Source organism: Grammomys surdaster, unplaced genomic scaffold (assembly GCF_004785775.1).
Source record: "Grammomys surdaster isolate TR1022 unplaced genomic scaffold, NIH_TR_1.0 140, whole genome shotgun sequence".
NCBI classification, from domain to species: domain Eukaryota; kingdom Metazoa; phylum Chordata; class Mammalia; order Rodentia; family Muridae; genus Grammomys; species Grammomys surdaster.
The window spans coordinates 3248686-3262312 of NW_021604598.1; the positions used below are offsets into that span (position 1 = coordinate 3248686).

Here is a 13627-nt window from a genome sequence, read left to right on the forward strand (position 1 = left end):
CACTTATGGGACAGTTTTATAACAGTCCATTCATGTGCATTTAGATATGCACGAATACAGAAAAAACATAACAGGTTATAAAGGCATCAGATTCAACAATTTGTAAATAGAATTTTATTAAAGGTAAATTTTTGTAGTGTATTTTGGTTTATTGTAGTGTATTTCATTTATTTATTATTTTTTAATTAAAAGAACCCTTTAAGACAGGGTTTCTTTTTGTAGTCCTGGCTGCCTTGGAACTATTTCTGTAGACTAGGCTGACCTCAAAATTATAGATCCACCAGCCTGTTGCTCTCAAGGGCTGGGATTTAAAGTGTGTGCCACCACTGCCTGACATGCATTTTGGGTTTAACATAAATTTTTTCCTATAGAACTTGAACTCAAATTTGAGCATTGTTTTTGGAAGTAATACAAATTTTAAGAGGTACTGTCTAATTAAATTTATATAATTAGGGTCGTTCTTTAGAAGATGTAATAGGTACATAGTCTATTCTTTGGTCCATTTCCTGTCGTATTGTGAGGAAACTCTTCTACCACAACCACCTGTCACCATAATATTGTTCATTCTGCTCTGGGACAAAGTAACAATGAACAAAATCCTTTGAAACCACAATCCAAAACAACTACTTCAAATCTTAATTTGTGTCTGATACTTAGAGTGACAGAAAGATAATGAATAGAATAAGTCCCAATATCTATCTATCTATCTATCTATCTATCTATCTATCTATCTATCTATTGTCAATAGTCTGTGTATCTCACTAATGTATACTGAACATTCCAATCAGGACTACACACATACAAAGGTATGCACCATGCCACTTCCATTTTCCTCCATTATTGTTTCTTATACAAAGTATACATGTTTCCCATATGGTCATGTTGAGTGTTCTGTAGGCAAAATTTGAACAAAAACAATAACATGTAGAAAAATTCATGTTGTGAGAAGTAACTGTGTAGAAACAGATGTTTATTAGCACTGGTGGTCTTTGCCCGCTACATTCACTCACTACTACCAAACTAGTTGTAAGAAGAGTAAATGACCAAAGCCAAAGCTTAATGTACACTTGCTGGAAATACCATTGTGTTTATTTGGTAGTATACAGTAGGATGCTTCATTTCCAGTGCCATCTCAGACAATTCCATCAGGAAATTAACATGCAAGTTACATAAACTGAATTTTCTCCTCCAAATTTATGACGTACAAGAATGTTAAATTTCTCTGAAAATGCCACATATAAAAAGACATATATGGTTGCATGGAAGACGATTCCTCTAATCCAAGCTCTCAAGAGCATGAATCAGTGTGACTGTGAATACGAGATCCGCCCATGGTACAAAGAATTCAAAGTCAGCCTGGCGTGCATATTGTCTCTCTAAACGAGGTGTGATTTCACTGACAGCACTCAAAAATGATGATTAATTTGTTGTAACTTCTTCTAGATTGCTTATAGTTTCTAAAAATGGACTCATGGGCATGAATGTCGAAACTCCAGATGATGTGTAAGAACTCTCACACCGAGAACCGGAAATGTGTGTGCTGCACACACGTGTGATTGAATCACACTCAAGCTCAACTCATTTTCACATCGCACTTGATATCATGCTTGCTAATGTGTGAGTGCAGTTTTTAATAACCTGTAGACTGATGGGGTTCCTACTGTGTGTCTACAGCTGAATCCCGAAGTCACTATACTGATGATGTAATGTGGCACCTGTGCTCGCCTGTCTCAGTCCGATGCTTTACTGTATTTCTGTTGTGTTTCTGACATCAGCTGAGGTTTCAAGTATTATTTTAAAAGTTGCTGATATTCTTTCTTATAGTTTAACCACAATGTGGGATTTATTGCCATTTAACACTTTCTCACTTTTTTTTAATGACAAGATTTCACTGTAATCCCTAACTGAACCAGCACACACTATGTTGAAGAAGTTAAGCACTAACTCACAATGCTCCATATGGCGCTGCTCCCTGAGTGCCCACCGTGCCGAGCTTTCCTTGGTCTTTTGATTTCATGTCTTGCTATGCTATTAGACATCAAGTCCAAGTGAGTCTTGCCGAGACCTCCCACACAGCTCAGGATGAAAAGCCGTAACTGGCTAAATCATTTGCTATACACTACAACAAATTTATGAGCATTTCTGTAGACTGAGGCCTGTCTTAGGTATCAAAAATTTTCATGTCATATATATTGATATAGTCTGGATGAGATTTCCATTGAATGCGCTTTATGATTTAATAAAAAAGTGCTCTAGTATTCTTTATATTCAAAGGGAAATTTACCTGTATATACTGCATGATGTCACAAAAGATTTGACCTCACAGAGTTGTTTCACATTCCCTAAACTAATTGATATATACATGGAGATGAGGTAGGGACCTTTCTTATATCAATGCTTTCTTGAATTTGTATGAATTCTCTGCGATTGTCTCATTTTATGGTAAAAAGTTTTTATGTGTGTTCTTTGATGCCAGTTAAGTATTACTGTCCTCTATATCTTCAGAGTTTGTCATCTGTGTGAGTTTTCAGATGCCGAGTGAGATCTGACTTGGTGTAAAAACCTTTCTGGCATTCTGTACATCCGTAAGGTTTCTCACCTGTGTGTGTCCTCTGGTGTCGAGTGAGTTCATATTTGCACTGAAAGGCTTTCCCACAGTCTTTACACTCATAAGGCTTCTCACCTGTGTGCTGTCTCTGATGGACAGTGAGCTGTGAATTACAGTAGAAAGCCTTTCTGCACTCTTTACATTCATAGGGCTTCTCACCTGTATGTGTTCTCTGATGTACTGTGAGGTCTGACCTGCGGTAGAAAGCTTTCCTGCACTCGTTACATTTATATGGTCTATCGCCAGTATGAGTTCTCTGATGTCGAGTGAGGTCTGACCTGCACTGGAACGCCTTCCTGCAGTCTTTACATTGATAAGGCTTCTCACCCGTGTGAGTCCTGTGATGGACAGCGAGTTGTGACTTGCAGTAGAAAGCTTTATTGCATACTTGACACTCATAAGGCTTCTCACCCGTATGAGTCCTGTGATGGACAGTGAGCTGTGAATTGCAGTAGAAAGCTTTATTGCATACTTTACATTCATAGGGCTTCTCACCTGTATGAGTTCTCTGATGTACAGTGAGGTCAGAATTACGGTAGAAAGTTTTCCTGCACTCTTTACATTCATACGGCTTCTCACCTGTGTGAATTCTCAGATGCACATTGAGCTGGGACTTGCTGTAGAAAGCTTTTCTGCAGTCTTTACACTCATAAGGTTTCTCACCTGTATGAATCCTCTGATGCACAGTGAGGTGAGACTTGCAGTAGAAGGATTTCCCACATTCTCTACATGCATGCGGTTTCTCTCCTCTCTCGAGCCTTTGATAGTGACTGAAGGCAGACTTAGAATAGAAAGCATCTCTGCATTTTTTACAGTCATATGGATTCTCGCATGTGTGATCTCTCTGAGGTGTGCTATATTGTGGCTTCAGGTACAATGCTTCCAAGCACACTTCACATTCATAGGATTTTGTCCTTCTGTGGATTTCCTCATGAATCTTCAGTTCTGCCTTAAGATAAAAGAAGCTATTACAATCTTTATATTCACGGGGAGTGTCCTGTAGAGTTTACTATCTGAGCTTTTCTTGTTGTGGTTTCCTAATGATACTTCTCACAATGACTACATTGAAATATTTCTCTCTACTGTTAAACATAACTTCATTTACTAAATTTAGTCAAAGAATGTTATTTCACATACATTGTATTAGAAACTTTGCTTCCTCACCTGCCTCTTGACTTGAATAAATGATGCCTCATCAAAGACTTTCCCATATATATTGAGCTCATTACAGCTCCCCTGCAAATGACAACTTCCGTGCTAATAGCCCTCCTTTGTAGGTTTTCCTTGATTCTAAATATTTAGAAAGACATGATTAGCTGCTGTTAAGGATACTCAGAGACTCAGGATAACTGAAAGGGTTCAATTACTTTAAAATTAGCAAATTCCTCTTAGCCTGCATCTTACCAGGTTCACCAATAAGAAGTTCATCTTGCCATAGAGTAAGTTTCTGAGAAAACATTTCTAAAATAGTTTCCACTCTTTATATTCAACTATGAAATACGATTTTGAGAGACTTGGAGTTAGACAGATACCTGATTGATGGACAGTTGGGAGAGGGGCTGTAACTAGCTAATAAAGATACTGAACTTCCAAGATGGCAGCTTCTTCCTCACTCTCTTGATCTGAGATAAAAGCCTGGCAGCTTAAAGTAAGGCCTAGTGGCCTTCTTCACCAGCCAGTAGAACTCCTTGCTGACAGATCTCCAACGAGTTCAAGGATGGATCAATGCATGTTCACCAAAGCATTGGCTCTATTAGCCATTCTTCTTTTGTTCATACTGATCAACCCTAAATTAGGGGAGGGAGATCCCTTAAATGCCCTGGAAACCCCCACACCATCAATGAGAAGCTGGACATCAGCCTCCTGAGGGTTCCCTCAGCTCTGCAGAGGTATTTTCTCTGTGTTTCCTCACCCCTATGATAACATTTCTTCAATGGTTGATTTGACTGCTCTGTCTGATATTGCCTTTGATGCTAATGGCTACACTCATGATGTTTCCTTAACTAGGAGAGAAAATGAACCCGATCAAGACTCCTGCATATAGCCACCGTTTATGCTCACATCAGTTTTACCTACTTCAACCAGTTCTTCATTTGATGTGTGGCTGTTGATTTCAATTTGCCAGAAATTTCTGCTATCACTTTTCTGGATGCTATCAACCAGGCTACTCACTTTGTTGACACCTGAAAATATTTAAAATTTCAATTCAATGAATTAGGCACAAATTTATTCAATTCAAACACATTGAACTTTTAAGATATTCTCTTATAACTGTACACAGTCTAGTCTTCAGTGGATTGGAATTACACTGTGCAGTAGCAGATATTGAGGTGCTGAGTCCTGGTTCTCTATTGCATTGCTGTGCTGTTGAAACACAAGGCAAGACAACCCCATTTCTCAGGTGTAGGTCTCTCTGTAGCCATGGTCCCCTTTCACTCTTCTGTCTGTCCTGACTCTTTATTATCTGAATGCAGAATGTCTTACCTTCTTCTCCTAGCTACGCATAAGACTTAGGTGTTGTCAACATTCTGTCTCCCAAGTACAGCGTAGATTAGGGAAAGACTACTACACTGTTGTGTTCCAATTAGTACACTTTGCTCTAATAAAGAACAGCAGGCTCCTCTAATGGTTTTATAGGAATGACTTTTTTTTTTTTTTATGAGAAATGTTGGCTGTGGCTTGTCTTTACACAAAAGATTTAGTTACTTTGTTTTAAATATCTTCTGTAATAATTGCTTGGAATTCATGGAGTGATTCCGTTTATGCTTATATGGTGGTTTGAATAGGAATATGTAGTGGTATATTTCCCACTATATTAAACTCGGTATTTTGGGAGGAGCTAACATGGGAGGAGTAAGAAGGAAGAGGAGGAGCTAGGAGGAAGGAGGAAGAGAGAGAGGGGAAAATGGCAGCAGATGTACATGTCTCCAGCAGTCTAAGGTAGTTGTAATATCTAGGTTAGGTATTGGGTAACATCTCTAATTGTGTGGGCTTCTTGTTATTTGAGCATTACCAAATATATAAAGCTATTGGATAATCTTTAAACATTAGAGTCTCATTTAAACCAGGTACTGTGTGAATGGCGGCATGGTCTGGGCTCAACCCAGTCTTGTGGAGACAGCCTGGAAGATTGGTGGAGCCATCTCCCATGCTGGTATCTCGTGGGTGCCAGGGCCAGTGTTTCTGGCTGGCCGTTTCTAGCTGTGGTGTGCCTGTGGCCTCTGGCTGCTTCCAGCTATGGAGAGCTTGGCTTCAGGCTGCAGAGCATGGCAGTCTGATGGTAGGCCTGCACAGCCCAATTTATTAAATATTAACTGTAACATGAATGGCCCCCATAGACTCATGTGTTTGAATGCTTGTCCCATGAAGAGTGGTACTATTACATGTGGCCTTGTTGAAGTGGCCTTGGTGGAAGTATGCCACTGTGAGGGCTGGCTTTGAGGTGTCATATGCTCAATCTACACCCAGTGTGGCTCACAGTCCCTTCTGTAGCCTGAGGATCAGGATGTATAACATCAGCTCCTTCTCCAGCACATATCTTCCTTTATATACGCTGCCATATTTCCCATCATGAAAATAATGGACTAAACCTCTGAACAATAATCCAGCTCCAATTAAGTATTTTCTTTTTTAAGTGTTGCTATGGTCATGGTGTGTCTTCACAGCAGTAGAAAACCTAACTAAGACAATGCTTATTATACAGATTCATAATGTTCTCTGGTTTTGACTTTGCTACATAGAATAATCTTGATTGGCAGGGTTTGTTTGTTTGTTTGCTTTTCCCCTGGGGTTTAAAACACCTAAGACTATACTGTGTGAATTTCAGAGTTTCTGTCAAGATATCAATTATGATAGTATACTTATATTACCTAGGTATGGTGGGACATGTCTTTAATGACAGCACTCTGGAGTTAGGGGCAGGTGGATCTCTGTGAGTTCAAGGCCAGCCAGAGCTATATAATGATTTTTGGGCCAGCCAGAACTGTTCAGTGAGACCCTGTCTCAAAAAACAAATTGAAACCAGAAGACAAACAAAATAACTGTACTTTTTGTTTATAGTTTTCAATATTCTGCTTATGTTCTGTCCTCTTGGTCTTCTTTTTCTTTTTAATTTAAAGATTTATTTATGTATATGAGTGCTCTATTTGCATGTATTCCTGCATGAAAGAAAAGGGCATCAGATCCCAGTATAGACGGTTATGAGCCATCATCTGGTTGCTGGGATTTGAACTCAGGACCTCTAGAAGAACAGTCAGTGCTTTTAACTGCTGAGCCATCTCTCCAGCCTGGCCTTTTAAACTATAATGCCCTTTGAGGAAATATTCTCAGCTCCTGGCAATTTGTGATTGTAATTCTGTATCTCTAGATATCTGTCCTGTGGCCAAGATTTGTACAATACTGTATACTAATTTCATGGAGTATGTTTTCTGTCTCTGCCTTTACTCTTGGTTCATTCCTTAACACAAGATTCACAAACTGGAGATCTCATAAAACTACCTAAGAGGTCGTCAGTGTCGAGCTTATAATTGTTCTGTATGTTTTCCTCTATTACTATCTAATTGTGAGGCCCTTGTTTCCCCCTCTGCTCCTGATCAGCATCCCTGTGTTGGTTGTTGCACTGTGGCACATCATTACTTTGCTGGACTTTGGTCACACGAAAGGGGAATATTTTAAGAGCTTATGCATTCGTGTGATTACTAAGTATCATGATAATTGCAAAGATAACCAATAGTCAAAAAGACAGTGAGGAAATAATGTCAGTAAATGTCTAACTTAAAACATACAGTGAGAAAGGGAAGAGAGGAAGCACCACTGAGCACCACTGAGCACCACTGAGCACCAGGTAAAGTCACCAAATTATTCCCAAAGACACTCAAGGCTGGTAGTTTAATGCAAAGAACTTTGGGAAAATGGAATAAACCAATAGTCTGGTCCATGAGACCAACTGTCCCCAAGACTGGGTTTAGCCTAATATGACCAATATCTGATGGTTCTTTCTTGCTTGTAGCCATTCACTGACCTGAGAGGTTCCAGACTGAGGTTCCTGCTGTGCTCCATGGCCCAAGTCCCTGTTCTAAGTTGAAGATCAACTCAGGTTTGGCCATGCAGTGCCCTGTGAATGAGATATAATGTACAGATTGTATCAAGTCTACTGATAATTTCCTACTAATCAAGTCTACCACTGGAAGGCAACAGCTACATCTTGGAAACTACATGATGATGAATGACTTAGAAACTGTCTTCTGTCTTTCTTTCCTCCTCGTATTCCTTTTCTTCTTCCTCCTCTTCCTCCTCCTTTTCCTCTTCTTCCTCTTCCTCCTCTTCTTCCTCTTCCTCTACTTATTTATTTATTTTGGTGGATTGGAGACTAAACCTATGGCCCTGCACACACTAGGAGAGTACTCTGACAACTGAGCTGTAACCCTAGCTCTACATGAATTACAAACTTCTATTAAAGTAAGTTTTCATTCATGTTCTCCATGATTGGAATGTTGTCCCCAAGTGGCTTTAACTAATGAATTTAAGAAACCTCAAAAGGGAGATTGGTTGGTGGCACAGCAGGTAAAAGTGCTTGTTATGCAGGTATGAGGACCTGATTTCAAATCCCCAGAATCCATGTAAAGTCCTGGCCTCACTGCACATACACCTACTTGTAAACCAGTGCTAGGCCCTGGGATGAGAAAATAATGGCAAAGTATCTACTCAGTGAGAGATTAACTTCTAGACTCTCTAAGGACCTCATTCATCTAAAGACAGAAAAGAAAAAGGGCTCATTAGATCTGGACAAATAGCCTGAGTTGTTCTTAAATATGATATACAGATATGTTCATAAATAAAAACGAATAGATTTCCCTCAAATGACTTATCACCAAACAGTAGACAGAATGATATTTTTATGATACCAAATGAAAAGCTGTAACACACTGAACAAACATACGGTAGCATTTATATTAGGACAGCTACTACAAAAGATACTATGATGATTTCTAAAAACTGAACCTAAAACTACATTAATGTCCTGTCCAGCAGGACATTAAACAAGGGTCCGGGGAGGTCACCTGAAAGGGGGGGGGGAAGCAGGCAAAGACGAAAAGAATGACAACCTGTCTATAATCTGATCAGATCGTAATTTTTACTTTTCCACACACAGGTTATATACACAAAAAGGCAGCACATGGGGAAGGGGATGACGCAGGAGCGTAGGTGTTCAGGGGGAGTACAGATCTCTTCCAGAACAGAGTGTCAGCTGGGTGAAGGTTCAGGGGACAGACCACTACGACTCCGCCTATGATTCACTTGTCTTTATCTAAGTTGGTACTATCCACCAAGGTTACCCATCTACAAGGCCGTTGTGTAGCCAGGCTTGGCAGCCTTCCACCAAAGCTGCTGTTTACAATAACTCCCAGCTATCTGTTTCAGTGTTTTTCCACAGAGACCCAAGACTTGGTGCTAGCAGGCATGTATGTCAGGCCTATTGCTGATTTTAGGCCTATGGCTGATTTTAGGCCTTCAGTGTATAAGCAGGGCTGCTCCTGACACATTAACACTGTTCACTGTGGGATGCACATGGTCAGAGGAAATGACATCCGTATTTTTCAGGGAAATCTGCTCATAAGCATACTTTAATAGAATATCCTGTCACAGTGACAAGCACAAGAGCATTCTGATGGGCTAGACTGTGGCTACTCTTCTGGGCATGATTAGCACTGTCTTATAACACAAGATGGCCTGAGTCACAGGGATGAAATGAGAAAACTCTGCAGCAGATCTCTAGGTCTTTGGATGTAACAGGTAGGTAGACAGTCCCGGATGAGACTATCCTGAATCTCTCGGCTGAGATTCCAGCCAGGGCACACTTTTGCCCAGGTGTAGGTTGGTAAAACTATGGGTAAAAACTAACAAGAGTAGGGTTTATTGTTTGGTTAGTTGTTGGTTTTTTGTTTTATATTGTTTTATTTTTTGGAAATCTGAGAGCCAAAAAACTTGAATGTATACCAAGAATTAATGAAATTTTTCTTTGGGCAATAAAACTCCACCCATATTTGGAACAAACACATTTTTCCTATGTCTCCCCAGGAAAGTTTGAAAGTTGTAGTTTCATCTACATAGATGAAATACATCAGTCATAAAATAAAAAATTCTCCAAGTTTTCATTATACTTGCAAACTACAGGTGGCTTCGAATAGGAAAACAATGATTAGCACAGCGAGGGAAAACACAGGGATGAAGGGATGGAAAAGGGAAGGTGAGTGTTCACCGGGAATATTAGGAAGTACAGTACTATAGTAAGCATATGGATGACACCAACTGAAGATTTCAAAACAACATCAGAGAGATTTTTAAATGATCCCGATACAAACAGCTGATCCCAGAACTGATACACTATCAGTTAACATCAGTCTGATCTCTAGACACTACACGCATTACAAAGCTGCACTGTTCTTCATAAATTGCATCATTGCCCTGTCGATTAAAATGTACAATATTGCTGGGCAGTGGTGGTGCACGCCTTTAATCCCAGCACTTGGGAGGCAGAGGCAGGTGGATTTCTGAGTTCAAGACCAGCCTGGTCTACAGAGTGAGTTCCAGGACAGCCAGGGCTACACAGAGAAACCCTGTCTCAAAAAAAACAAAACCAAAACAAAATAAAAAACAAAAAAATGTACAATATCAAATCAGTATTACAAACAAGCAACAACTGTACAATTGGTACCGCTGAGATTTACAAAGGAGTCAGACTCACCCAAGGACACCAGGCTGCTGTAATTCTCCAGCATCACGTCCCTGTACAGAGTCCTCTGAGCAGCATCCAGGTCCTGCCACTCCTCCAAGGTGAAGTTCACAGCTACGTCCTCAAATGACACCAACACCTAGAATGACACATTTGACTCCAATTCAAGCTGTCCTCAGCCATAGGAACAAAACTGGGAATTTGGTGTTTTATGTCTTATCAGCGCCTTATTAAAAATGTAGCTTGTTTTGGATTCTATATCACGATAGAAAGAAAAATCAACATACAAGTCTTATTTATGTGTTAATCTTTTGATTGAAAAAAATACGATTAGAAAGTTTTCCAAGGAATTACAACAGAAACAAAAATCCATAGAAGAATACATGTATGTGGATGGTCTGTAGGATTATGAGCAAAGGTGATAATACATATAATCATGTAAAAATGACATTAAATCTGTAAAGAACAGGCAAATCAATGAAAAGGCAGATGTTGGGGCTGCCACACCCCTGTGTAGCACCACTGTGACACAGCCCATGTAGAGGGGGCAGGGCCATGACTTTGATTCTGAGAGATTGGCGTGGAAGAAGGTACAAGTCTTAAACTGTGGAATCTACAAGGAATCATATAAATCTATGTAGAGGTTGTAAAAAAATGTCATACTGAAAGTTTCCTCAATATGTGAGAACCAAAATCAATTCTGTATCAGATGTGTTGTAGGAATCCAGGGTGTCTCTGGCAGTGCTCACCCATGATGCGCCAGGTGACTTTGGCGTAGCTGTTGTAAGAGCACACACATCCCCTTCCCACCATGGTTCCATCAGAGCACCCAACTCCAGGAAAGACGACCCGAAAGGCCATGGCTCACATGTATGTCTTAAACTACAGGGTTTTAATTGTAAATATATTTTCCTCTCTCTCAGAGACATGATGATTTTTTTTTTTTTTTTTGGTTTTTCGAGACAGGGTTTCTCTGTGTAGCCCAGGCTGTCCTGGAACTCACTCTGTAGACCAGGCTGGCCTCGAACTCAGAAATCCACCTGCCTCTGCCTCCCAAGTGCTGGGATTAAAGGCGTGCACCACCACCGCCCCGGTGAGACATGATGATTAAAAGAAAACATTTTCCATAGTCTTCATTTAAGCATCAAACTAATGTCTATAGAAATTGTATTGTTAGAAACACATGCTCTTTCATATCTGAATATGGAACCTAGCTTTCATCTTTAACGTTAAAATTATATGTATAACAAAGAATTGTTTCAATATAACTTTTTTTTAAATTTTTCATCAGTATAAATGCCTGAACTATTTGTATACCTATATATCCTCAGCCATATACAAATGTCTTAGATGAGCAGTGGTCATGAATGAAAAATTATTTAAATACACTAAATAGTAGAAAATTGATTATTCCTTTATTTATGGACACAAACAATAAATATCTTCACATAGCCCAGGTCCTTCTGGAAAGTATACATGGATTGACAGACTTCTGTGTTCTGTATAGTTTAGAGAACAACTATATAAAAACTCATTCTGAGCCAGGCAGTGGTGGCGCACACCTTTAATCCCAGCACTTGGGAGGCAGAGGCAGGCGGATTTCTGAGTTCGAGGCCAGCCTGGTCTACAGAGTGAGTTCCAGGACAGCCAGGGCTACACAGAGAAATCCTGCCTCGAAAAACAAACAAAACAAAACAAAACAACATCAACAACAACAAAAAAAACCCTGATTCTGGATTGCCCTGGCACACAGGTAAGAGCTCCATAGTGGGCCAATGTATTAAGTAATTATGAAACAATTCCAAACCACTAACTACACCCTGAGGAGGTTACCTACACTCTGCTGTTCCACTCAGACAAGTCCACATGAGTCAGGAGCACAGGAGAAACTTGGGTGTTCTACACCCGCAACGTGTGTTTCCTCTGTTTTCCTCGAAGGGGATCAGGGCAGAAGTTAAAATGTACTGAAGTTTTCCCTAGAAGGAACTCCCAGCACGGTTTACTCACTCTAACAGTTAGAGTCACTATTGCTGCAACAAAAAACCACCATGACCAAGAAGCAAGCTAGGGAGGAAAGGGTTTATTCGAATTCAGATTTCTACATTGCTGCTGTTCATCACCAAAAGGAAGTGAGGACAGGAACACAGACAGCAGCATCCTGGAGGCAGGAGCTGATGCAGAGGTCATGGAAGGGTGCTGCCTACTGGCTTGTTCTCCATGGTTTGTTCAGCCTGCTTTCTTATAGAATCCAGGTTATCAGCTCCCAGATGGCACCATCCCCAATGGCCAGGTACTCATCCATTGGTCACTTATTAAGAAAATGCCTTACAGCTGGATCTCATGGAGTCATTTCCTCAACTGAGGCTCCTTCCTCTCTGATGACTCTCGCGTTTGTCAAGTTGACACAAAACCAGTACACTGCTGATGCCAAGACTCAAGCTTTTATATGGCTTGCCAAAAGGAGTGAACAGGGCAGAGTGAATGGAGAGCTCCAGTAGTCTGGAGGGCCCTCAGCCCTTCCTCAGCCTGTGCACAACACTCCTTACCTTACTGACAGCTAGCTTGCCCTGAGTGCAGAGTGCATCAGCTTCAACAACGCCTACCTGAGGGGATACAGATTAAATCCCCAAGCTCTAGAGGAAAGGGACCTGGATGTATGCCAGTCTCCATGGGTCACAGAGAACACATAACCACTTCCATGGTCTCAGATCCCTAGCAGTATTACAGAAAAGGAGAAAACAAAACAAAACAGGTCACTGAGATTTCTTTGGTGGCTCAGTTGTGTGGGTTTGATTCATTTGGAGTTGACTTCCATGTAAAGTGACAGGTAGGGTTTAGTTCTTTTATGTGTAGATATACAGTTTTCCCAGCATCATTTGTCAAAGGCGCCATGTCTTATTCAATGAATCTCTTGGGCATCTTTGTCAAATATGAGATGTCTGTAATTATAAACAATCTTTTTTAGATCTACTTTGTTTTACTGTTCATCTTCATGTCAGTGCCATCGCTCTCTAAGAATGCTGTGGGGATTTCTGACTGAGATTCTGCAGAAGCTATTGCTTCTAGTAAGACGGCCACTCTCATACCTTTATTTCTACTAATCCATGAGTACGGGGTGGGGGTGTGTTTCCATTTTCTATTGTCTTCTTCAATGTCTTTGAAAATTTTTTTCTAAAGGTTTCATTGTAGAAGACTTTTATTTCATTGGCTAGCATTATTCCATATATATATACGTATATACATATATGTATCTCATATACATACATATGTGTGTGTGTGTGTGTGAG

The 13627-nt window shown here is 40.2% G+C and overlaps 1 protein-coding gene across 2 annotated transcripts in view; it reads right to left on the reverse strand.

The window, feature by feature from the left end:
- Positions 1-1062: 1062 nt before the first annotated feature.
- The window catches only part of LOC114618104 (zinc finger protein 420-like), a 36841-nt gene continuing 24276 nt past the window's right edge, over positions 1063-13627 (reverse strand). For both annotated transcript variants that reach the window (XM_028763734.1, XM_028763733.1), the window contains 4 exons: positions 10353-10479; positions 7629-7721; positions 4685-4791; positions 1063-3557 (listed from right to left, as the gene is read on the reverse strand). In XM_028763734.1, coding sequence (XP_028619567.1) covers positions 2502-3557; positions 4685-4791; positions 7629-7721; positions 10353-10479 — 1383 coding nt within the window. In that variant the 3' untranslated portion in view covers positions 1063-2501. The remainder of the gene's footprint in view (positions 3558-4684; positions 4792-7628; positions 7722-10352; positions 10480-13627) is intronic.